Source organism: Podarcis bocagei (genome assembly GCF_964188305.1).
Source record: "Podarcis bocagei genome assembly, chromosome: 6".
Taxonomy (NCBI): Eukaryota; Metazoa; Chordata; class Lepidosauria; order Squamata; family Lacertidae; genus Podarcis; species Podarcis bocagei.
This window is the reverse complement of record NC_138130.1, coordinates 46,329,068-46,356,599: the sequence shown is the minus strand read 5'-3', so window position 1 is coordinate 46,356,599 and position 27,532 is coordinate 46,329,068. Positions and strand designations below refer to the sequence as shown.

The 27,532-nt window shown below is 39.6% G+C and overlaps 1 protein-coding gene across 10 annotated transcripts in view; it reads left to right on the top strand.

Annotated features, from left to right (window-relative positions):
* Positions 1-27,532, top strand: part of DMD (dystrophin) — a 1,036,503-nt gene that overhangs the window by 677,873 nt on the left and 331,098 nt on the right. For all 10 annotated transcript variants that reach the window (XM_081197764.1, XM_081197771.1, XM_081197761.1 and 7 more), the window contains 3 exons: positions 11,028-11,175; positions 15,350-15,499; positions 24,654-24,818. In XM_081197764.1, coding sequence (XP_081053890.1) covers positions 11,028-11,175; positions 15,350-15,499; positions 24,654-24,818 — 463 coding nt within the window. The remainder of the gene's footprint in view (positions 1-11,027; positions 11,176-15,349; positions 15,500-24,653; positions 24,819-27,532) is intronic.

Sequence of the window (27,532 nt, the reverse complement as noted above, 5' to 3'; positions counted from 1 at the left end):
GATTGCCCAGATGTGGCCGGAAAAGTTGCCACCCATGACATCAGTAGATACTAAGAGACTTGCAGAAACACATTCCATACAATATTCCCCAAAAAGTAGATGACCAAATGCGGGGAAGAAATTGCTTTTTTCCTAGTGATAAATCAACATGCCATGATGGTTTACAAAGTACAAAAGACATATCCCTGCCCTATGGAGTTTATAATCTAAAATTCAACTCGGAAGAGACAACAAAAGAAGGATAAGAAACTAGACACAATGTAATCAAGAGGATGAATGTTTGTGTGTTGAATAAACACAGTTCCTCTGCAACAGATGCAATAACTGGAGGAAAGATCTTGACAAAAGATGCTCCAAGTCTTCTCCTTCTCTCCATTATATAACTCATCCCTAACCAATATTATTTTCCTCACAAAAACGAAGGAGTTTCCCATCCTAAACTAGAGAGTCCAAAGAGTTTGGAGGTAGCTTGAAGAAACTTGTTGCACTTATTGATTGTTAACTTACCAGTTAAATCATTTGCTGCAGGGCTCTTGTTAACTTATAATTACAAATCAATAGCTGAAGAGAAAGCAGTACATTTTAAATACTGAGTATCTACTTTAGTAAATTACTTTTGCTTCCTGGCCTAAAAACATATATTTATATCCTAGTAAATTCATTTAATTCCCAATTCATTTGGTCACATAACACTACGGAGTAAATATATGCATATAATTATACTATTTTGACAGTATTCCAGGGCCAAATGAGGAGCAATGGTAGCAGATCTATTTGTTGAAACCTAGGCCTTCTCTAAATAAAAAAAATTCCTTCCAGTAGCACCTTAAAGACCAACTAAGTTAGTTCTTGGTATGAGCTTTCGTGTGCATGCACACTTCTTCAGATACACTGAAACAGAAGTTGCCAGATCCTTCTATATAGTGAGAAGGTGGGGAGGGGTATTACTCAGAAGGGTGGTGGGAATGGGAGATTGGCAGATAGCTGAGATGAGCCTGTTGACGACTCTTAATGACTGCAATAGGTCTTCCAGGAAAAGGCAAGGGGTGAGAAGGTGAAAAATGGCTTAGTCATGTATAATGAGATAAGAATCCAATGTCTTTGTTCAAACCAGGTCTCTCCATGGTTTTGAGTTTGGTAATAAGTTGCAATTCAGCAGCTTCTCTTTCCAGTCTATTTCTGAAATTCCTTTGTAGTAAAACAGCTACTTTGAGATCTTGTATAGAATGTCCTGGGAGATTGAAGTGTTCTCCTACTGGTTTCTCTGTTTTGTGATTCTTGATGTCAGATTTATGTCCATTTATTCTTTGGCGTAAGGTTTGGCCTGTTTGTCCAATATAGAGAACTGAAGGACACTGTTGGCATTTGATGGCATACACAATGTTAGACGATGAGCAATTAAATAGTCCCGAGATGGTATGTGTGATGTTGTTGGGGCCAGTAATGGTGTTGTCCGGGTGTATGTGGCAGCAAAGTTGGCATCTGGGTTTATTGCAGATAAAGACTTAACACAGACACTGGCACCAGAGCCTGCAATGGACAATTAAAGAGGGGTGATAATCTCATTCCTCAAGTCTTTATAAAGAGTGCAAGCCAGAAGGGCATGCACCACCGATTTGGTACTGCCATCTCCATAGGGACATAAGCGTTTTTTGTGTGGAATCTGTTGGAATCATCCCTCAAGTGCAGCCAAGGGCGATACATTCAATCTTGTGAGAGTAAAAGTGTGTCTATATTTTAGAATTGCTAGGTTATGCAGATAGGGTGCCAGAGAGTCGAAATGAGAAGGTAGAAAATAGTCATACCATGGGCAAAATTTACTTATTGTGGCCAATTTGTTCTGACGCTCGATATCATGTAGACACTGACAAATTAGACTGTTTGCTTTACTAAAACCCAAAGTGAGTAGCTGTTGTGGTGATAAGCCACAAGAGTGAAGTTTTTGATTGTCACAAGAGAGCCAGGACTAAAATTGTCTATCTTGCAGCACTGGGGATATGAGACCAGGGGGATTTGAGTTTAGGTGAAGCCAGTAGTTAAGTGTCCTACGCCACATCCGTAATTCTACCGAGGAAAGATTAGTCTCTAGGCACAATGATGCATTTGGGGCACAGGGTGGTACAGAGAAAATTTGCTTTAATAACTTTGATTGGAGAGCTTCCGTAGATGTTCTTTGTCTAGCTGCTTAAGAATATAATATTCAAATTCAAAATGTTACCATCTGCATTGTTGCCTTGATTTGACCATCATGTCTGATGTGTTCCTAGCAGAGAAATTGGGTTTTGCATTAGTTGAGTATCAGCTCATAATAGCTGTTGTTTCAGAAATTCCATGTGAATTGTAGGAGACTTATCTGACCCTAACCTTCACTATCATTTCTGATAAGTGAAAGACGTTTGGAATTGAATAGGTTAAATGAATGTTGCTTGTCTATTAATATTACAGCTGGAAACAAAATGGCTTCATTTCGGGTTCCTCTTTATTCCTCTCTCTACATACATACTTACTTTACACCTTTGAAAGCTCTTCAAGAATTAAAATGTAGTCTATTACTTAACAAATTTGCTACATCTGGCAAGTTTCCATCTCCCTCCCTTTCTTCCCCCAGAGACAAAGTATGTCAGCTTTGTGAGAGAACCAACAGCCACTGGCTGAAAGCCTGGGGACACGAATTCATTTAAACTGGTTATATTTGATTACCTTGCTGATCAGGTAATTACTCTTCCTAATAAATTGCAGAACTAAAAAGGCAAGGTTAAAAGTTACAGACACACATTAATGGCCACTAAAATCCCCATTTGAAAATAACTATTGATGTGTTTCTTAGAGCTGAGAGAACCCTAGGAAAAGAGTTCTTTTCTTTTCTTGCATAGCAAGAGGGAACATTTTGTTCTTTGTTCTGGGCAAGTTCCTTATTTAGGTGGCATACTCTATTTGCCTTGTCCTTGTGTCTTGGAGTATATGAATCCAAGAGGCATTCTCTAGCAGAGGCAATGGATTTAGTTTCAATCTAGGTCTAGGAAATATAAGCTGGCACACCTCCACCATAAGAAGTATAGTAGTTAAAAAAGTGCCATCACCCAAGATCTGAGAGACCATCATATTTGGGGCGTTATGGAAGAAATTCTTACTAATAATAGAAACTGTGACTTCTCAAGATGAATGCTAATTACTCCTTATTATGTAGTCCCTTAAAAACAATGATTGTGGCACCAAGCCTAAGGACCAACTTGCACATTTCGGAAGGACTTCTTAGGATTTAACAAATGCTGAAAGTGTGAGGTCAGATGTCAGGGAGTGGCAGGGCTCTGACTAGTGTGTGATGGAAGCAGAGGAGCTGGAGGATGACCCTGGAGAGGGGGCCAGCAATTCATGAAATTTGATGCCACCCATGAGAGTAAGGGAGGGTAAGGGTGCAAGCAGTCAGATACGGAGGTGGGGGCACAGAATGTGTAAGAAGCAGAGGACTCAAACATGCTCAAGCAAGGGGCAGGCTAGTCAAATGCCCCCTGGCCTCCGCCCCCACTGTTTTCTAGAACCAGGAGGGGCTTGAAGAGGGAAGCACAGCGATGACCTGTGCAGAAGTCTCAGGTTGCATGGATGCACTCCATCAGGCGAGTGTACATAAGCCCAGGAGTAGGGTGTGTGGTCCCACTGATGCTTCCAGCATGAACCTAGAAGAGTTCATGCCAGCTATGTAGACACTAAGAGTGTGTGTGTGTGTAGTACACCCTAGAAGCTTCTGTAAGTGTGTGCTTTTGCCAATAAAGAATTAATAGTTGTCTGATCGCCGAAGAACTGATGCTTTTGAATTATGGTGCTGGAGGAGACTCGAGAGTCCCATGGACTGCAAGAAGATCAAACCTACCCATTCTTAAGGAAATCAGCCCTGAGTGCTCACTGGAAGGACAGATCCTGAAGCTGAGACTCCAATACTTTCACTTAGTTGGTCTTTAAGGTGCTACTGGAAGGAATTTTTTTACTCCAATACTTTGGTCACCTCATGAGAAGAGAAGACTCCCTGGAAAAGACCCTGATGCTGGGAAAGATGGAGGGCACAAGCAGTAGGGGGACGACAGAGGACAAGATGGACGACTAAACAACAACAGTTGGCTGTTTGCCTTCCTTCTCTGGGTGTGTGCAGACAGCCTACTAGCCTTGTCCCCAATTTCTACACAGTTGCTGGCCATGTCATCTGGCAAACTACATCAATTGCTATTTCTTGAGATTAGGAACCCTGTGTAGCCCTATATGTGTACAGGCCTAGGATATTTGTCCTTAATGTTGAATGGTTATAGGGGGATGGCCTGTGCTCATGTTGGGAAGGGAGGGACATTGCCAGGGCTGTACCTCCAACAATGTCTGATGCATTTATTTGAATGCTTTAGGAGAAACATAGAGCAGATCAACCAAAAGGGCCTGAGGTCAGCAATCTATTGTTGCACTTGAATGTGGCCATAGGTTTCCAGGAAAAGAATCAGAGCAATAATTGCAGCTTTAATACATGCAATCAGCAGGGAGTAATACTGCTGCTTCTCCTTGACCCCTCATTGGTTTTCTATGAAATGTTCTCCCCTCTAGAGTGTAGCTGGAGGCTGCCTTACTTTCTTTTCAGAACCAACTTGAAAAACTATTTATGTACCCAGGCATTTATGGGATGTTGATTAAGTTGATTGGTGCCCAGGATGGAACTGCCTATAGCATTGAATGGTGTTTTGATATGTGATTTATCAATAACATTTTAATTATTTTTATGTACTCTTATTTAGAAGTATTTGTATGTTTTGCTTTATATTGGAGCCCAGCCTGGGGCAGATAACAATGAAAGGTGGCTTAAAATATCTCAAATAAAATAATAACATAATTGTGATACATGTTGTTAAAACTGGCTAATTGTTTTTGTAGCAATATAATGGTCAGGAGTGGGTTTGATACCTTCCAACTGCAAGATGTTTTCTGTGTGTTTGTGTATACAGTTGACTGTATAACACAGAAGCATAATCTTTTTCTTTTCTTTTTTTCATTTACTTCTGAAGTTATATGTGAATTTCTTGCTGTGCTCACTGTTATTCCACTTACTGAAAATTTATTAGGAGTATTTGTAATGCAAGCAGCCACTCATCCAATATTTCAAACAGAAGCCACAGCTTGTTCTTGGGTAAATGTATTGAAATGACTCTTGAAATAAAATATCTAGCACTTAATTGCAGATGGAGAGTTTTAAATGCACCATTTATTACTGTTACTACCACATGTTGGAATAAATCCTAGCAAATCATTAAACCTGTAGGTAAACAAAGATATAGCACTTGAGATCTTGAATGCTTGAGTAAAACATTTTTAAACATTGCTGTCAAGATGATAACCTTAGAAGCACAGCATTGCTTTAATGCTTTAAAGTATTCCACTACTTTGTAATAATATTTTTATTCTAGAAATGGGTACTTTGCACATAATATGTGATTAATGTCCCCTTAATTCTGTGGCATGCCACTTCTAAATATTTGCTGCAGCTTATCTCAACGTGATTTACTGTGTGCATAGTAAAGCTGTCTTTTGCTGTAAGAACTTAAGAAGAGCCCTGCTGGATCCGGCCAGTGGCCCCTCTAGCCCAGCATGCTGTTCTCATAGTGGCCAACCAGATGCCTATGAAAGGTGTGCAAGCAGAACCCGATTACAAGTGCATTCTCCCCACTTGGGATTCCCAGCAACTGAAACAGAACATAGCCATCGTGGTTTTACAGCCATTGTTAGCCTTATTATCCTCCATGAATTTGTCTAACCCTCTTTTAAAGCCACCCAAGTTGGCAGCCATCCCTACCCTCCTGCAGTAGCGAATTCCATAGTTCAACTTCACTGTGTGAAGAAGCACTTCATTTTGTTTGTCTTGAATCTTCCAACATTCAGTTCTAGTGTTATGAGATATGGAGAAGCACTTTTCTCAATCCACTTTATCCACTCCATGCATAGTCACACCTGAACACAGTTCCCTCTTATCTAACTTAGGTACCTTTTTTTTAAAATGGAAAAGACCCAAATGTTATAAACATTCCCCATACAGTTGTTCAACCCCTTGATTATTTCAGTGCTAGAATTGGAATTATACTATCAATACTTGTTCTTGTTTTTTAGTATTCAACGTGGTTCACATACAATAATTACCAGGTGCAGGTAGGAGCTTATCTTAGAGCCTATTTGTATGGCAGTGATGGTCAGGAAGCAACAATATACATCATCACCATTGTGTCATCTCAGTGCTGTTTAAAAGAGCTTCAGCTTCAGGGCTAGTGTAATCTCCCCCTACCCCCACATTCTTCGGGTACGTTGGGTGAACTGCAGGGCTTTGGATCCTGCAAATCCACAACTTCTCCTGGCATACACTTCCTTTTTTGTCTTTGGAGAAGCACCAACTTTATACCTTTCTGCAGTTGCAGATAGGAGTTTGGCTCTCCACCTCTGAAAACAGATTTCACTCTCCATCCTCAGAGAGGGAGATCTGAAAAACCATATAGCATCTGGAACACCCTCCAGAGATCGTAGGATTGTGCCCTAAATAGATTATAAGCTATTGGTATTTCATAAATCTGTGCAAAATATATGCATCTAGTTCTCCTTTTAACTGCAGTTCTCATCATGAAATTCTCAGTGTTTCTCTAGTTTAAAAATAGTGATGCTTGTCTAGAAATTTTTAATTTTAGATACTTTTATGTAAAATAAAAATACTAATAGGTATAGTTTTAACAGTAGAGCTAGCTTGACAAAGAAATCAATACAAGCTCTCAAATCAATGGCGTGCATTCTTCAAAGTGTTGCCAATTAAACTTTAACAGACATGCCTATTTATTCTGCTACATAAAATATAACCAGAGGGTTTAAAGACAGAGTATCATTATCATATATTAGATATATCCTGGAGATCTTCCAATACCCACTAGAGATTTATCAAGATTTTCTAGAAACTAGGAATCATTATTAGTTACCTTTCTTAGGAGCACATTTATTTTTAGGGCAATTCAAATTTAACTAGTTAATATTAGTAAACCATGATTATTGAGCTGAAAACAAATTTCAGTTAGTAAAGTGAGATTAAACCACAGTTTCCTTGTTCAGATGCCATTAAGAAACTACTGTTTAATAAATCATATAAATCTTTAGTTTTGGCCCACAAATGAAGGAAGAGAAGAAGGAAGGAAGGAAGAAGGGAAGGGGGCACTTATCTCAATTCTGAAACTCTTGCAATATAACAGAGCATTTCCCAGCTAGTCTAGCAAAGTCTGTAATATTACAAAGTGCCTCATTGGAAATACAGTGGTACCCTGCAAGACGAACGCCTCGCGAGACGAAAAACTCGCAAAACGAAAGGTTTTTTCGTTTTCGAGTTGCCTCGCAAGACGAATTTCCCTATGGGCTTGCTTCGCAAAACGAAGCTTGCCTCGCAAGCTCCGGGGACAGCAGGTCTTCCTGCTGTCCCCGGACCTCTTTTGAAGCAAGGGGCGGCGTGGAGAAGCGATCTCCCCGCAGCCCCTTGCTTCAAAAGAGGTCTGGGGAAAGCGGGGAAGAAGCGATCTTCTCCCCGCAGCCCCAGGTCCGGGGACAGCGGGAAGCGCTTCCCGCTGTCCCCAGACCTCTTTTGAAGCAAGGGGCGGCGGGGAGAAGCGATCTCCCCGCAGCCCCTTGCTTCAAAAGAGGTCCGGGGACAGCGGGGAAGAAGCGATCTTCTCCCTGCAGCCCCAGGTCCGGGGACAGCGGGAAGCGCTTCCCGCTGTCCCCGGACCTCTTTTGAAGCAAGGGGTGGCGGGGAGAAGCCTGCCCCCGCCGCCCGGCTTCGGAACGATGCTCCGAAGCCGGGCGGCGGGGCGGGAACACCTTCTGAAGGCGGGCGGGGGGCGAAAGTCTTTGCTCCCCCCTGCCTGCCTGTCCCGGAGGGCTTTTGAAGGCAGGCGGGGGGAGCAAAGACTTTCGCTCCCCGCTCGCCTTCAGAAGAGGTCCAGGACCTCTTCTGAAGGCTGGCGGGGGGCGAAAGTCTTTGCTCCCCCCTGCCTGCCATTCCCGGAGGGCTTTTGAAGGCAGGCGGGGGGGGAGCAAAGACTTTCGCCCCCCGCTCGCCTTCAGAAGAGGTCCAGGACCTCTTCTGAAGGCTGGCGGGGGGCGAAAGTCTTTGCTCCCCCCTGCCTGCCTGTCCCGGAGGGCTTTTGAAGGCAGGCGGGGGGGGGAGCAAAGACTTTCGCCCCCCGCTCGCCTTCAGAAGAGGTCCAGGACCTCTTCTGAAGGCTGGCGGGGGGCAAAAGTCTTTGCTCCCCCCTGCCTGCCTGTCCCGGAGGGCTTTTGAAGGCAGGCGGGGGGGAGCAAAGACTTTCGCCCCCCGCTCGCCTTCAGAAGAGGTCCAGGACCTCTTCTGAAGGCTGGCGGGGGCGAAAGTCTTTGCTCCCCCCTGCCTGCCTGTCCCGGAGGGCTTTTGAAGGCAGGCGGGGGGGGGAGCAAAGACTTTCGCCCCCCGCTCGCCTTCAGAAGAGGTCCAGGACCTCTTCTGAAGGCTGGCAGGGGGCAAAAGTCTTTGTCCCCCCTGCCTGCCTTCCCAGGGGCTTTTAAATCGCCCCAGACAGCGGAGAAGTCCTCCGCTGTCCCGGGCGATTTTAAAATGCCGCCCGCCAGCATTTTAAGATCGCCCGGACAGCAGAGAAGTCCTCCGCTATCCCGGGGTTTTTTAAAATGCTGGGGGTGGGAAGAAAAGCCCTTGTCCCCCCCCCCCCAGCCTTCAGAAGAGGTCCGGGGTCTGAAGGCGGTTTCCCTAGGAACGCATTAATTGATTTTCAATGCATTCCTATGGGAAACCTTGCATCGCAAGACGAAAAACTCGCAAGACGAAGAGACTTGCGGAACGAATTAATTTCGTCTTGCGAGGCACCACTGTATTGGAAGAATTGAGCTTAGTTTGCTTAGCCATACATATTAACTTTTTAACAGAAAGCTTATCAATTCACCCTAGTTCATAGCTCCGGAAAAAAACTGTATAAACTAGGGGTCCCAATTAGGTAAGTATTGCAGACCCCCTGTTTTTCAAAAGAAAATCCATGGACCCCCTACTTTTGAAAAAACAAATATATCTCTATTATAGTTTTTGTTATGTGAATGGTGCCACAGACCCTGTGGATGGGTTCTGGGGACCGCAGACCACCAGTTGGGAACCACTGGTATAAACCATGTTTGCTCCAGTTATTGTAAGTGTCTGTACCTTGATCTGGAATAAAAAGCAGATGTAATACAAATCAGAACACTGGATAAATTTGACAAACACAAATATTTTCCCACCTTCCCACTATTTTAAGTGCATTCAATTGATTCAGAAGGTAAATATGGCTTTTAAGTCCATAGTAAAGAGAGTTGTTGTTTATTATTTTCCTCAAATGCATCAGGATTAAAATATATATTTACAAATCCTAGTGGGGATAGAAATGTGAGGCAGGTGTGGCTGTGCAGGTCCCACTAGTCCCAGAATAACCTGAGAGTTCCTTTCAAACCATGAAATGATAAGTTGAAAGTGGGTGCAGTTGCCTGCCACTTATTTCTTACCAAAACAACTCTTTCCCATTTGGGGATGGCAGGTTTTTATGAAGGGGATGGTGGCAAACTTAGGATCAGAATGAAGGCTGAAGAAGGAATCTGGATAGTTTGGAAGTCCAGCATGCTGGCAAACCGTACCCACTGCAGAACCGAAGAGCTGAATTAGTGCTATGAAAAACAAAAACTGATTTTCTCAATGAGACCCAAAACAAGGAAACTAGCAAAAAAAAATTGCGGGAAGCACCACAACATCGTTGGAAAGCACTGTGGGGAGAAAACAGAAAAGAGGTGGAAGAAAGATGGATTAAGCCATTGTCTGATTGTATCCCTTTGTTACTTTTTGGTTGGGGGTAAAAGCACCCTGTGGAGCCCAGGCTGCTTTTGACACACAACTTTCCCACACCTCTGGCATTACATTGCGAATAGGCAAACTTGTATACGTAGTTTGGATCACAGCCACGCTTTCCAAGGGGGAAAAACTGCACCAGGGTTTTTGTTGTGGCCATTGCTCATCCTTTACGGAATGTAAAAGAATAAACACAGGAAATGAAGAGTAAAAACCAAATCCTTTACACGGTCTGTTGTAAGTGAGTCCTGCAGAGTTCAATGCATGATAGAGTGCAGCTTGTTTAACATAAAGGAATCCATGCATCTGGGTTTTCCTCCACACATTTCTTTTGCTAAGTATTCAGATTTTTAATGTAAAAATCCAGAGCTCTAAGGAAAAGGCTGGTGTAGGTAAATCATTGTTGATGTTTCTAGATGGATGAAGTGAAAATGTCATCCAATATATATCTCTGATAAGCACAGAGAACCCTAAGTACAAAAGAGCTTTCCTGAGTACAAAATAGCTTTCTACAGGTACACAGATGCTTTCTAGGTATTCATGTTTCCCTTCAGGAAAGTGCCCAGCAAGCCCTGTGCTCCAGAAAGTCAGTCCAAGGAATGTTCAGTGTGCCTAAGTCTTGTTAAAGGCAGAAGGAGTTAATCACTGAAGTGTGCTTGAAACAAATAGAGGTCACAGAATAATATTAAGATTAGCAGATAACAGATTATGGAAAGTGAATGAGTAAATGAGCTACAGGAGTAAGGCATATTTATCCTTTAGAATCTATTTTAAAAGTATGCAGCATTAGAAGTTTTAGTGCATCTTTCAGGTACATTCTTTCTGAGGGCAAAGCCTGTGAAATTCAGGACTGACAGTTTTGAGTGCTATGAACCAAGTGCTGAATTTTTAAAAATCTATTATAAAAATGAAACTCCACCTAAATTTTGAGCTAATCAAAACTAGGGTTTCAGTTAATGTATGTTTCAGTGAACAATGTTTTCATGTGTCTTTAATGATGGAATTTATATATTTATCTGTTACCTTTCCATTAAGTGCTACTACTATGCTGGGTAGCGTTAATAATTAATATACTTGGAACTACCCTGTTATTGTTGATATTTTTCTTTTATTACCACAGGCTAGAAGAAGAACAGAATCTTCTGACAGAATTGCAATATAATTTAAATAAGTTTTATTTATGGTTAGACGAAGCAAGTAGTGTTGTTGCCATTCCTGTTGAACCAGGAAATGAATACCAGCTAAAGGACACTCTTCAGAAAGTAAAGGTATGGAAATAGCCTGTCCATTTTTATATCATTAGTTGCCTTTGTCTCCTTCCACTCTCCCTACACCCCAAATTAAAAAGCAGTAAACATTTTGGTTTTTCAAGTGTTTCAAATACATTTTCTATGCAAATCAAGTTAGAATCTATAGTTGAGGCCTCAGCATTAATGGTCATAAGGAGATGTCACAAAAACCACACAGCTAGATACATTTTACTATTCATTGCCATGCTTAAAAAAAAATATCCATGTTGAATGAGTATTGAAAATTTCAAGTGAACTAAAGCCCACCAAACTGGTGTCCACTGACAGATTAGCAAAAAATGACTAGGAAATAATGAGATGTGCTTCATTTTGAGACAGCCCCCACCCCAAATGCAAATTCAAAGAGGCAAGTATAAAAAGGAATATATTCAAACCATGCCTTCCTAATATAAGGTTATTTGTCATATGTATAAAAGTAAATGGAAATAATTCTGCACAAACATTTAGGAAGGCTTATATTATAGGTCATTTTATGAATGTTTTTCACTCTTTGTACTATAGATTGCTTTGTTCATGGTGCTTTCCACAAGAGTAAAGTGGTACACCATTCAATATTGTACAAAGTCTAATGTCTCAGCTCCAATTTAGACATAACAAAAAACCAAATAAAATGCTTTCGCCTCTAAATGTCCAATGCAATCTGATCTAATTTCAATATGCTTGCCCAAGTGTGTCAGACCATAGGCATACAACTTTAGTGCATTCGTATTGCCTGCTGCACTGTCAACATTGTACTTTTTTTCTTTTTTTTCTTTTTGCTGTGATGGTGTATTTAGTTTTTTGAAGGGTAGGGTACAAATACATAAAACAACCGTGCCTTCTTGTTAGGATCTTAGTCAGAAGTGTTGCCTCCCATCGCATCACCATCAGAGTTGTCATTGGCAAGATAGATGGTCCATTGAGACTGAGCAATTTTGGTAGGAGCGCCAAGGTTCTTAAACTCACTCTCACTGAAGCTTTATATGCATACATACTTTTATTTGTATGCTGCCTTTCTACCATTCAAACCGTGCTCACGTCAGCTTACAACATGAAAAAATACACAATTGCAACATTACAAAAATAACCATAAACAATAAATAAAACATCAAAGAAACCATAACCAAACTGGACAGTTTACACATAAATCACAGGTCTAAAATAAAGATACAAAAAACCAACAGCACCCCCCCCCCAACACCCCAGCCCAAGGGTAACCTTAGCTTTTGTAGCTGGAGTCAGTCAGGGCCCCACCTTTTTAGGCCACATGGGAAAAGGCCTGCAAGGCAGGGGACAGGTCTTCCAAGACTCACAGTCAAGATAGTCAGTCCCTGTGCTTCAGACCTTTTACTGAGCCATTAAGATAGTTGTATTTCATTGGGCCCTAGTGAGACCTGTGATCGGCCTCTCTAGTATTTTTAACATACATGGTGGAGTGGTTCTGTTGCTATGTATGTTCTCAGCAGAAAAGTGGCCTATAAAAACTGACATAAATACAACTTTTGGCACTGCATTCCTTATGCACTTTTAGAAAATAATAATAATAATAATAATAATAATAATAATAATAATAATAATAATAATACTTTTATTTATTCCACGCCCATCTGGCTGGGTTTCCCCAGCCACTCTGTGTGGCTTCCAACACATACAAAACATGCTAAAATGGCAAACATTAATAATAATGATCTACAAAAAGGTCACAATAACTTTAAAATAAACAACTTATATCAAATAAAGCAATATTCAATAATCCATTAGAATATAATAGTAAAACAATTATTTCTCAATTAGCTGCAAAAAAATCACATGGACAGTATCAAAAAAAAAATAGCTCCATAGTTGTATACAAAATAGCTCCATAGTTGTATACAACAATGAAGTAATGAGGGGTTTTTTGGGGGCGACACCAATTTAGTATTATTGTTTAGTGTTTTTAATTCCAGTTTTTTATTTTATAATCTGTCTGACTTCAGAATTTATACCCAAGTGCAAGAATTAACTTCCAGAAACACTGATGCTCTAGAATTCAATATTCTACTTTAATTCTTTGTTAAAGCACAATCTTATAATATCTACTTAGAAGTTAGTGGTTATAGTATTGCAACTTCAGTGTATAATCCTATGCCCACTTACCTGGGAGTAACCATCATTACACACAGTTGGCATTACCTCTGATTTAGCATGTATAAAAGTGTGCTGTTAGTTATCCTAGGAAAAGTTTTTCGTTGGGGAACTAATTCATTAGCTTTATCATAGCTTTAAAATATCTGATTCATGCCACTCCTTAATGCTGCAAAACACTCTAGAAATTATTGAGCTCTGATTAAAGTGGTTTGAAAAAGGGCAGAAACACTTGTCTGTATGGGGGAACTTAAAAAAGGAAGTATTTCTCTGCCATGTATAGGACCTGTCAAACTATAACCAAGGAAGTGGGTTAAAAAAAAATCTCTCTGTGAAATGTCCTTGTTCTGACTCCTTCTTAAACTGAGGATTGTCAAGATATGCTGCGATGAGGCAGCAAAGAGGAAATGATCATGGCAGAACTGTGCTATGCTTATTGCCCTCTGCCTCATCTTAGGAAAATTTGATAAAGTGCTCTGAGCATTGAAATTGTCAATCTAAATATGTCACTGCCAGTGTCAGTGTCCACAAAACTGCAATGCTCTTGCTGAAACTTGTACATTTGAATTTGGTTCCTCCCACCCCTTCTTAAAGTGTAACAGCCCAATATAGTTATGTCACATCTGAATGCACATCCCACTGAAAATAATACAGCGTGGTTGGACAACATGCACATACATGCGCATGAAAGTTATGCCCACTGTTTCTGATCCAGCAAGTGATGTGTGTGCAGAAGCTTTCTTCTTCAAATGAATCTCTTGCTCTTGATTTGATTTTCTGTGATTAGGATAGAACAAGAGATATGTGTATACATTCCATGCCTTCAAAATAAAATGTTTCCACTGCATGTTTATATGAAGGGTGTATATGAATGATGATGATTTGTGAAACTTTGTGTAAAATTAGCCTATATACCAGTATTGACACAAGTCTCATGTTTGCCCTTATATAGCTAAAACTAGAGCACCTACACACAACAGAGTAGTAGTAGTAGACTTGGAATAACTTCTGCAGCAGGCAGAAGTACAATAAATCTTCATGGAGAAAAATCTAATAATTGGAGGAATCAGATCCATAATAAATTAACGTCACAGAATGTTTAAAGAAAATAAGTGTATACAGGTATACAAGTACAGATGAAAGAGTTACACATATCACTGGGAGGTTACAGATTTCTGTTGAATCTCATCACAGCTATGGTGAAGCTGTATAACAAAGGGAAATGCTAATTTTTGATGTTTAGCTTTATATGCACGGGCTAGCATGTGACTCAGGCCTATGTGCCTTCAATTCTTCCAGTATGACTATCAGTTTAAGAGATAAGAAGCTTTTGCTTCTGCTTTTAAGCAATCCAGTGTTCCTTCTGGTGTCCAGAATTGGGTAAACTTTGGTTAGTATAAATTATGGTGGTTCAAACAAGTCAGAATCAAACCAGAATTTATCATCTTGGTTCATTTTCAACCAGTTTAAACGGAGTTTCCTGAGTTAGGCAGTAACAGGAAACTGGTTGGTTTAAAAGTGGAAACTTAGGATATTTTCCTAACAGTCACACTAGAGAAGAGAGTGCATGCGAGCCTCAGGTTTGTGTGCATATCACTAAGCCATAGTTTATGGTTATATATACATACTGGGCCAATATGAAAGAAAATCATTACAGTTAACCATATATTTTTTTATTTTGGGCCTGTGAAACACCAAGTGACTAAATTCTGAACAATATTATGAATTAGTACTTGACCTTTTTATTCTCGTGAGTTTTAAATATTTTATTTCGTTCCTCTATGGCTTTGCCATGTTGGTGAGCAGCTGTGTCGCGGAGGTGGGAATTATTCTAATGCAAAAGAAGGACTGCTATCCATCGCCTTTTCCTGAGGCACAGCAACCTAGAACAAAAGCTGTGGATATGTTGTGCTGAATTGAGCTCTTGAGTCTACTTACTTCAGCTGATAAACTAATCAATAGAGGTGAAGATAAGGGAGTTGAAAATTCTACTACAGTTCATTTTAAATGTTGCATTTGTCTGTTCCAGTTAAGAGTGGAAGAACTGCCTCCACACAAGGGAATACTGAAACGATTAACTGAAGCTGGAGGAAAAGCACTTGGTAGTGCATCACTGAGCCCTGAAGTAAAACATAAGCTTGACACTAGACTCAAGGAGGCTAACCATCGCTGGATAAAGGTTAGGCATATTAACAGTTGTGTTGCAGCATGTATCTGTAATCTGTTGCAGGTGTTTCCAGTGTTTTTCAGCAGTTATTTCCACCACACACACACACACACACACACACACACACACACCCCACTTCCTTCAGCATGCAATTCAGATTTATCTGTACCGTTTCATTTACTAAAGAAATAAGCATGCCTGTAATGACAACTTGAGGAGAGTCAAACTTTCCCACTCCTTCACTGGGGAGTCATGTCACTGCTGTATGTGGACTGTTGCTTCACTGGTATAGACTTCTTTCTTCAAGTTGTATTTCTGCAGCACCTGTTATTTGCTTCACACTTTAGGTTCAGTTCATACCATGCTGCAGCGGCGGGGGGCGGGGGGGTGGGACACAGAAGGAAGGTCTGAATCTACTGGTAGTTCTCTGAGAGATTTTGGAAGATTGGCAAGAATGTCTGGCTGCCAGATTTTTAACAATAGTAGCAACGAAAGGACTCTCGTTTCCTAAATTATACTGTTGAAATGAAACTAACCAATAATGGATTTTTATGTGGGAGGCCTATGAGTTCCCTTCAGTTCTTGAGGCTCAGAATTTGTAGGGTACTAGTAAGAAACAAAGAAGAATCCACAAGCTTGAAGCCTCCCTATCCTCGCCCTACTGAGGTTGATTTAAAAAGGCTTTTGTGCATTCTAGGCTGATAGTAAAGGGCAAGGAGGAACTAGAGTAATGTAGCACACATCTGTATAGTGCCTTGAAGATGGTAAATACACGTTGACCTCTCCAAGCCCAAACAATGGCCTACCTCTGCCATTATGGCTATCTATACACATTCTTCGGTGGCTCTTCACTCTCTCCCTCCACCCCTTTTAATGACCTTCATAATTGTAATTCTGGTAGGCCAGGAGAGCCATTTGTTCCAGACTCATATCGTGTGAGGAAGTAAGTTTAGTAAAGCTTGTGCCTACCCACTATAGCTCCACCACCCCCTCCCTGGTTGGATGTTTTTGGGGTATAATAGATGCAGCACAGATGGCCAGCTGGTTCTTCCCACAATTCTGCAGTAGTATCTCATTATTAGTATGTCAGAGTTACAGTCATGGTGTACAGACACAGTGTAATATGTCATGCAGTGTTGTTCATCTGAGATTGTATTTACCTAATTTTAAAACCTGCTAAGGAACAGGTGATTGTCATTATGTCTTCATATGTAAAACTACAGGATTCAAAGAGAGTGCACTCCCCCCCCCCCGCCATGACTGTACATGAAATAGTTTTCTTGATCCCTTTTCTAATATTGCTATATTGACATGTTGGCATCTATAGTTTTAGGGGTGAAGTATGTGCCTGAGTTTAGTGGCTCTATACTTCCTTAGACTCCACCAGCATCTCTTTATAAGGTTTGGTAGAATAGCTTTGTCTGATTGGATAGAATATTGCAGAAGCAATGATACCTATGACTTTTCATATCGGAGCTTTCATATCTAAATCCTAATTAAACTTTATCCACAGCAATAAAATACAGTTTCCTTAAGCATATAACATTAGCCTAGAAAAGAAATTGAAGTGCAACATATGGATTTATTTGTTTTTACTTGTGTACTTAAAATCTGCTTTTATATGCCCGAGTCATATAATGTTGATTCTGAGATTATGTACTTTGTTTTTCTTCCTGTGGGCCAACAATTATTTTGAAATAATGATTGTCCTTTAGTAACACTTAAGCAGAAAACCTAATGCTCTACTATCACAGATTGCTGATTAAAAATAATAGTTTATTAACCTAAAAGATAATGGATAAGAAGCAACTGAGACAGCTTTGTTCTCTTTGCCAGATTGTATTAAAAATGTCTTATACTAAATCGGTTAGGGAAAATAGCATAAAATTGCATTTCTCAGAGATTAAAATATAAGTGATGCAAACCAGTAAAAAGAGAGTTAGAACTCATATTATTCCATTTCAAAAAGCACAGCCTTAGGACACAGTTTTATCCATTAAATATTACACTGTACAATCAGATGGAGGCTATTACATGGTTAAGATTCTCTCAGATGAAATCAGTAATTCTGAGAAGAAAACGGCAAAATACACATTATCAACAGAGCAGATGTTCATGACGGATGAACACTATAGAAGAACTCAACTTTATTTATGGAGATACCCTTTTTCTGCCAACCTATAAATAAAGAAATATGGCTGCACATTTTGATAACAACCATGAAGTCCTGGATTATCAAAGAGAAACTAATATGGATATTGAAGAATCATCCTGTGGTCCAGGAACCAAGGGACTGCTGTTTGTGGCAAGGAGGTGAACAGGAGAGTGAAATTAAGAAGAAAGACTTCAATCTCTCACTATCTGCAGCGACACTCCACCCTGCCAGCCTTGCACCTGCTGAGTCTCTCACCATCAGGCAAGTCAGCCCTGGCAGCTGAGAGGAGCAATAGTCTTGTCACCTCTGCACCTGTAGCCAATCTACATCTACAATCTACATCTTCTGGCTGCATCACAAAGCAGAAACAGAGCTTTTCTTGGTAGTTTGTGGCCTTTTACACTCTGGCCTGAAAGAGGTGACAGAACTGGAAGTATCTCGCTGTGATTTGTTTGCATCTGCCAGGACCTAGACTCCGCTGTTGCAGCAGATCAGCCTTGGAAGAGGTAATCACCTTTGACATGATGGAAGAGAAACATGAAAGAGGTGGTCTAGAAATTTAATAAGTAGTAATAATAGTAATTTACTAGTGTTGCACTTATACAAGAATTGTGCTCTATAAGTCCAGAAAATGTAAATAATAGTTTAAATGCACATTTTCAGAGCTGAAAATTGTATTTCTACAAAATGTTTGAAGGGTATGTACTTGGATTTTGTCAAAATCCGTAAAATTGTGAAGTGGAATAGAGGTGAAGGGTCACATTCAAAAGCATGATGTTAAAACCTAGGTGTTGTCATTTATTGTATATTGCCCTGATACAAAAGTGTTGTCTGAAAACAATGCTGTCTTTATGAGTAGTTTTAATTATAGAGGTATTGTTATGCTGTATTGCAGACTTTTTTTATTTAGGTTAAGTGTCTTTAGTTGATTTTTTTCATCACTTAGACAACCTAATTGTTATATTTTTCCTGCTATAGCAGGGTAAACCTGGTGCTTCAAAACACAGGAAAGAGCCTGGCCTTTGTGATGCATGCAGTTCTTGTCATATACCACCTGCCAGGACACGAAACAGTTCTGTAATGTCTTTCTTGCTTTTTATTGTGCAATAAATGCATTTGTAGATTGGGCCTGGAGCTAGTGAACCGTAGGTTTGCCGGAAGGAGTTGATTACTCTTTAAACTTATGTTTGATCCAATGTCAGGCAGGAGGGATGAGGCAGATGAGGCGAATGAAGGTAAGCTGGGTGCCACTAGCTGTGTTTTCCTTATTTATCCACCTTAGTTCTAGAGAAGTGGGTTGTCAAGATTATTCTTGTTTTGCTCTTTTTTCCATCTGCTTCTTTATTTCCTAATAATTACTAGGCATTGAAGAGACCATTTTGCTATTCACTGCGAGAGCAAATCGATGTGTTGTACCTACATTCTCAGCAGAAGCATTGTAGTGAAGTAGCATGACTATAATGCATGAACCTTTCCTACCACTCTGGGGAAAGCATTGGACCATTCTTTTAGCCAGCCACAAGGAAATAAACAAAACATGTCAGTGCACAAGCCTATGGTTTGTATAATTTGCACTGGCTGTAATTTAACTGATCATTCACATTCAATCTTGGCAAGATATACCCACAATGTGATTATTTCTATGTAATGTTTGCCAGATGTCTAAAGCAGTATTTACCTACCTGAAGGTTCAACTAGGTGTGGTGGGAGAGACCTGTGCTTATGGCTGGTTCTGTTGTTTGTTTTCACTTGGAAGCAGCCATGTAGTGCTGTTAATTTGTCTGAGGAATGGGTGCTTAATACTTTTCTCCTGTACTGTTTCCTCAGTCAAAGTCCCCAGGTTATAGCATACACTTCTTTTTTTTGTTACAAATAACTATGCTTAATATTTTTAACCTAATTTGATTGATTGAATTTGTATACCACCCTTCATTTGAAGCTCACGGGGGTTCACAACATAAAAATACACAATGAGAACACAAATACATAATAAAAACAAGAACAAAAACAAATCTCTTTAAGTCATGCTGTTTAACCTAAACAGTATATATTCTGAAGGTGAAATAGAAGTTTGTAATATCATGTACACACTGAGGACCTAGAAACAAATAAAATAATTGAGATGTACCTGCTTTTCCTGACTTGAGTACTGTTTTGAAAAACAATATTATCTTTAAAAATTACAACCACCCAACGAACTTTTCCTTTCCTTTCGTGTGTGTGTGTGTGAACACATTTGTAGCAAAATCTCTATTTCTCAAGTAGCCTTTAGGCTGAGTGTGTCTTTAATAGGATTTGACTGTGTTCTTCAGCCTGCTATTAACTATTTTACTCACAATTATATAATCTGCCTATTTACATTCATTCAGTGCCATTGCCTGAAAGGGATCTCCTTTCTTTTATAGTTTCAACTTTTGCACTTAGTCCTATCAGATGGAATGCATGCAGTCAGGCAATTTTAATAATCACCCATGCTTCAATTATTGAAATGTTATGCTTTCTAAAATTTGCAGCTAAATTATTTTTAAAAGACCTCCAAGAGACAGGTGGCTGGGACAGCTGGTTAGGGCTCTGAGGTCTGAATCTACTGTGCCTCAATTGCCTTAGTTTGTCTAATGAAAGCTCTGGCGCTGCTTGGCATTGCAATCTAAAAGAGGATAAAGAGGGGGCTTCCACTACAGTTTTCTAGGTTTTATTTTGTACCTTAAAATTTTGATGCCTTTGTGTTTATCTTGATATTTTCATGATTACCTATAAACAACTTCAATTCATAGCTTCATTCAGTTCAAATATTGTGAATTGCGAGAGTGTATTTTATTGTTCATGGAAACTGTCCAGAGAACATGGTTGGATGGTGGTATACAAGTGTAATAATAATAAAAGTTCCAGAAGATTACCAATGATTATAGCAGCAATATGACACACTAGTGCTCCCCCCACAAAAAGAAAAAAAATGTTTTTGTTTAAATACAAGAGCAACACATAACTACAGTAACTTGTTCAGTGGTACATTCTTATTAAGTTTCATATGCAGAACACAGTAACACTAGTGCTTTAACAGACTGGAGACTAACTGGGTTATTGTGGCATAAACTTCCACATGCAAAGGTCTTCTTCAGCAGATTCACACTGTGCCAGCCTTTCACATTGCTGCATCTGCAGACCCAAAACTTTTTCAAATACCATAGAAGTGGGAAGCTGGATTAATAGATGGAAAAGAAGGTAGGGCTATGCTTCTTCATTTGTGGGGGGGGGGGAGAGAAGAGAGTGACACTTTCAAACTAACCCATTTTTCAGAGCTGGGGTGAGGGGAAGTAGTTCTGCCCACCTTTGGCTTCAAGCAACCCATGATTGATTTTGGGTGCACCCACTGCTAGTTCTGCAAGCAACTACCTCTGAGGAAATGCAGCCCTCGATGTATGGAGTACTGAAGTCATGTTCACCTAGTGACTCCTAACCCTAGTTAGTGGGGTTGCAGTAGTGGTTAATCTGGAGGTTATAAAGGGATTAATGTCATTTGCCAAATCCAAGTTTGAAAGAAAGACTTGCAGCTTTCTCATCTGATGAAATTAGATTTATCTGTGGGCAAAAAGGCATTTAATGGCTTTTGGCTCTGTGAAAGCGGAAATGGATGATAGAGAATAATACTTGTAGCTGTAAAAGGAAACCAAAATCTCATGTCATAACCCATTATTCATATTTAATTCCCTGTTCAGTTATATAATTTTGGGTGACATTTTGTTAAGTAAAGAGGAAATATTAGTACCCACAATAAAATTATGACTATTTAGCTGTGCAGGATTAAGGGAATGAAGATTGCTGTAGCATAATTGCAAGGCTGCAGTAATAATGAATATTCTTGTGAAGAACTGGGAGAATTTATATAAAGTTAAGACCTTTAGCTACTACCAAATACAGAGTTTAAATCTTTTGAATTATTCATTTGCTAAGATTTCAATTAACTTACCTTAATTAATTCCTAAACTAACATGTTTAAAGTTCAGATTTTTCAAATGTTTTAGACTAATTAATTAATCTTACCTAAAGTAGTGCTTTGATGTTAAGATTGATATCAATTATTTTGTAAGAACTATATGTAGAAGACTGGTCAAAGAGCATGTGTGGTAATGATCATTCTTTCCCACCAGCTACAGTTGAAGTGTGTATTGCTAAATTTCTGAAAATTAAATAGACTTGCAGGATCTATAGCTGGTGGAAAACTTGAGAGGTTTAAATCGCTGAGCATTGATGTTAATGTTACTGTGTTTTTAAACTGGTGTCTGGTCCATAGTTTTCATTGCTACCTTATTAATGCAACTTACAATTATGTCTAGTTCATCTTCAACCAAACCTGTTTTCCCTAAACCTTTTTTTAAGTGGTTTGAGTTCACTTTGAGAGGTGCACTCCACTGACTCTCAAGTCAGACAGATGCCAACAACAATTTTTCCCTTTTAGATACAAATGCAATAGAAAATAAGCAGATAAAAGTATGATTTCAGAACAACCATTTATCAAACGTTGACATTTGGAAACACCTCGAACTTAAACTTGGCTCATATTTGCCCAAATTGGGGAGGAGGGTAAAAACAGTATACACATTAAAATACAGTGGTACCTCAGGTTACATACGCTTCACGTTACAGACTCTGCTAACCCAGAAATAGTGCTTCAGTTTAAGAACTTTGCTTCAGGATGAGAACAGAAATCGTACTCTGGCGCCGCGCCAGCAGCAGGAGGCCCCATTAGCTAAAGTGGTGCTTCAGGTTAAGAACAGTTTCAGGTTAAGAACGGACCTCTGGAACGAATTAAGTACTTAACCCAAGGTACCACTGTATAAAAATAAAACCTCTGACAGTGACTCTAGCTTTAAAAGTGCATTAATAATCATTTAGATTGGCTCTGTCTGTACCTACCACAAGATTCCCGAAGTTGTAACTATGCAACAGGTTCCATGTGACTATAATAAATTGTATTTAGGGATTTATTACGTGCATATACTTCAGAATACTCACTGGTTGGCCACTGTGATGACAGGATGCTGGACTAAGTGGGCCATTGGTCTGATCCAAGAGGCTCTTCTTTATGTTCTTAGAAAGGAATCCTCAACAAAGCCTGAAGAACTGTTAGTGGTGCAATCAGATTTGTGCCTATGAACACAGATGCCAGTGGATGCATTTACCATCAGAAGAATATAGGGGAGAGAATTTTTGCTAACTCCCACTTCTACCTACAGCCCACCACCACCAAATCAGCTCCAGAAATTTAGAGGATTGTTCAGAACAATGTAGAAAGTGCCATGGCGGAGGGGAGCATCTAATGGATCAAAAGTTATTTCATGAGTGCAAGATGACCCATTAGTTTACACCCCAAATCCCTAAATCTCTAATCAACTTCAGATGGATGTCTTCATATTCAAATTATCTATTTAGTTCGCAGCATTGTTAATATACAGCCCAGAGTGTTCATCAGTGTGGAATACCAATGGAGTCAGTCCTCACAATGCAAATATCAGCTTTGGGGATGGGGTGAGTTTCAGCAGGATCACATTTGGAGGTACAGGTGGGAGGAAAATAAATTTTTCTCCCCCTACCCACTGGCATTCCTGTGATACTCTGGATCATCTGCAGCTGCTACTTACTGTCAATTTTATATTATTTAAAATCATGCATGTCAGTTTCATTTGCACAGTTATCGTGTCCAGCTTGGCACTAATAGGCACAGAGAGTAAATAAACCTAACTACTTCCTTCTTACCTACATATGAGGTGATATAAATGAGATGTTCATCCTTCCAGCTTCTGCATAAAGTTGACATGTAGAACACAGCTAATCGTTTTCTTAAAATTTAATTTTGAGGAATTTTAACTTATCAGTATGATTTGATCTTCACCTGGTATACTTTGACTGCTGGGATTGACGTTGCTCTTTCTGAAGAGTACAGACACGAGTACTGCATGTGCATGAGATGCAGAACTTATTATGCTGTACTTGTATTTTCATATTGTGTATATTGTATACAAATTTTCAAAATAAAGGTATTTTTAAATTAAAAAGTTGTTATTTTTTATAGATACAGTACACAAAAGTCCCCTTCTCAGTTACTTGTGGTTCCTTCAGAACTATACAATGCCTTAAATGCATGTTGTAATATTTTTCTGTTTTATAGGACGATAAAATGTCTAAAGGCAGCTGCTGAGCTTGGACAAGGGCCTGTTTGTGTGCTGTTCTAGAAGCCTGTTCTGCAGCAATGGGTGCTGTTCAGCTAAGTTTTACTCAGAGTAATTCCACTGAAATAAATGGACCTAACTTAGTAATGTTCATTAATTTCAGTGGGTTACATTTGAGTCAAACTTAGCTGAGTTTGTGTGGTCTTGTCCAGCCCTCAGGCATGAATCATATAGTGGGACTATTACCTTTCCTTTGATAAGCCTCATATTTCCTATGCTGTTTCATAGATATAGGCATTACAGATTTACCCAGCAGTTGGACTGGGCCACTGTAGAAGCTGCCTCGCTGCAGTCTGACAATGCAAGTTAAAGCCAAAATCTCTGGCCCATACAGCAAACCAACTGAAAGTATTTGGAATAAAGCTGTGTCCTGTTTTTCAGCCACCACTGTGCCGCAACACAATTTCTCCCCCACACCCATCACCGGAGCAATTACTTTTTAATAACATAGAGACACTCCTTTTTATTTTGAAATGCCATAGACTAGAGCACATCCTGAGAAAAGCAGTAATATATAATCCAACTTAAATCAATGAGGTTTAAGAGCTTAACTGTGGTATAAATCTCATTGATTTCAATGGGACTTAGGTATCCCTAGTTTTCTCTTGATCATAGCCACTATTATTCAGTTATTAAACCTTTTGGGCTAATCAGACTCCCAGTTAATGTTTATAAAGAATGTAAGTTTTGTACAGAGCATAATTTATGTACATAGCATTATGCTATGTGTGCAGCAGAATTGCAGTTTCATCCAAGCAAATGATTTTCTTCTGTTTTTAAAAAGGTATCCAAAGATCTGCCTGAGAAACAGAAAGAAATTGAGCACCTGCTAAATAATTTGAACCAGCTTGAACAACAGTTAAGTCAGCTGAAATTGTGGCTCTCTCCCATCAAAGAACAATTGGAGCTTTACAACCAAGTGGGCCAACCCGGGGCTTTTGACATCAAGGTAATTAAACATTCACCTATATACCTGAAGAAGTGTTCCGACGATCTTTTTACAGGTGGTATTCACTTTTTGGACAACCCTACACATGGGTGGGTTTGTAGTAGAAAAATGAAGAAGAAAAAGAGCAATTACCATCTGAAAGACTTTGTAATCATGTTGCTTTGGTTGCGTTAAAAAAAATTCTTTTCAATTCCAAATCCAGAGAAATAACAATACTTAGTGTATTCCACTTGTGTTAAACTGGACGTCCAGGTAAGTTTCAGGGAGGAGTCAACAGCTGTGACAAAATGCTGCCTTTTAAGGCCAGTGCAAACTACCTAAATATCTAAACAAGTTCAGAATATTTTGACAAGGGCAAAATATTACAGGTTCTTATCACCAGGATTTCCTGGCTCCATGGAGGCTTAGTTACTAGCTTGGGAAATACCAGCCTGTCACTGTCCAGGTACCAGACTCCCTATGTGCTTACTGGGTGCATAGCTCCTTATATAAACGTGAAGCTAAGTTATTAGGCACTGTCTGTTGAAAGGAGTGTGGGCAATATTCTGAAATGCCCCATGGGAGAACTTGTGAAACTTAAATCTTGATTAAAAGAAATTTAATAAAAAAAGATTAAATCAAATTAAGTATTGATACAGGAAAAAGATGTTGTTGCTTTGATTCTGTTCTAGGAAGAACTTTATCTCATTGTGTGAGAACAGGGCAGGAAGCTAGCAGTGTCAAGGAGTCCCTGACTGAAAAGTGCATTATATATACAATTTCAAGGGCAGCATTTATTTTTACTAAGTCAAGGGTCACATAGCAATGTTAAACACATGGTAGTAAAAATGACCTTGGCGTTTAACAAAACAATCTGATTTGTTGTTTTCTTTTTAACCTTTTTTTTTGGGGGGGGGGGTCAATTCTCTTTTACTTCTTGCCCCTCATGGCATTTACTCATGTCTCTCTCAGCATCGCTGCAAGTCTCTCCGAACCTCTTTGCTGCCTTTGCTCTATCCACCCCATAGCTGTTTTCTTACTTTCTGCACTTTCAGCCTCATAACTCTCACCTCATTCACAGGCTTTGCTGCAGTCGTACCATATACCCCCCCCCCATGTTTCTCTCTGTGCCCCATCTCTGCTCCCCATCGGTTGCTCCCCTTTCTCTGGTACCTCACCACACACCTTTCTGCAACATCTCTCAGACACCTTTCATAGAATCATAGAATTGTTGAGTTGGAAAAGACTTTCCCCACCGGGTTCTCTGTAACCCCTAGCACACTTTCATCTGTTTGCACTTCATGTCTTCTCTTCCCTATTCCTGGCTTTGTTTTTGCACCTTTTCTCATTGTTTAATGTAATCACACACAAGGTTTTCACTCTCCCAGCAATTCACACCAATGAAAGAGTCTTGGGTGCAGATGGGCTGTGCACAAACAATAGGTATTTGTGCCATTCTCCTAAAAGGAACAAATAGGCAGAGGGTTGCAACTGGTTTACAAGCCTTCAGTTGTCTTGGCCTATTCCAAGGGTAGGGAATCAAGAGATCAGCAGAGACTCTGCAGGGTCCTGTATACTACCATTTCGTCTTGTTTGCTTCCATCATTTTTTTATTAAAAGATTTTAAATTCTTGTGGTTTAAAATTTTGGAGGTTTGGTTTATGTTCTGAAATTTATTTTGTATTTTATTGTTGTTAGCCACTTTGATACCTCCTACATAGTAAAAAGCAGGATATATATTTTAAATAAATACATCACAATTTATCCTTAAGCTGGGTAGGAACTGCAGCAAGAAAAAAATTATGTATGCTTAAATATGCCAGATCCAGAATTGGATGGGATCCAAATGGGCAGAAATAAGCTCTGTATCACAGTTGGGGGATTTGTAGCCCTTTAGATGTCCATCGACCTCAGCCAGTGTGGCGAATGGTCAGGGGTGCTGGAAGTTTTAGTCCAGCAATAACTGATTTTGATGCGAGAGCAATACACATGCTTAACGTCTGTTGATATTAATAGGACTTGAAACATTTTGTTTAGGCTGTGTGGTGCTCTTTCTGTTTAGCATATGCTGCTGAGGTAGCTCTTGTGTAAGAATCTGCCTGCTACAACAGTTACTTGAAAGGATAGGAGCGTGCTGTAAATGCAGCTTCCCTTAAGGATCTTTTTCGGAAAGCAATTATTCAAAGCCTTAGGGGAGTATGTGCGAAAACAAGCAAGCATATTTTTTTAAAAACCTGGCAATTTTAAAACAATTTTTAAACTTGGCAAATTCTTCTTTTATCTATAGAAAGTTTCTTCTTTTTCTTTGAGCTATAAATAAAAATGACTTTCACTGCCCTGCAGGGGCTCCCTAAGAAATTGAATAACAATAATTGTGTAGAGCTGCAAATGTTTACTGAAAACCATCTAAATCACCTTTATTCTTGAGTTCCTGTCATAACAGGTATGATTACAATCACTGAACACAGAATGTATTGTTTTGAACTCTGCAGGAAGAACATTGGATATTGGAGGGTGGAAGGAGGAAATAATGAAATGATAAGCATGTGCACAATAAGCTGTACATAGAGCAACATTCAGTGTTTAGAGAGATAGTCACAGAGGGAAATAATGTTTATGCTCTAATAGTGGGGGGAAATACAAGCTGTTCTGTTCAGGCCAGGCTCCAGTTGCAGGGGGTCCACAACAGTCAAGGGACTGGATACACAGCTAGCCATTCGGGCAAGGTCAGGAAG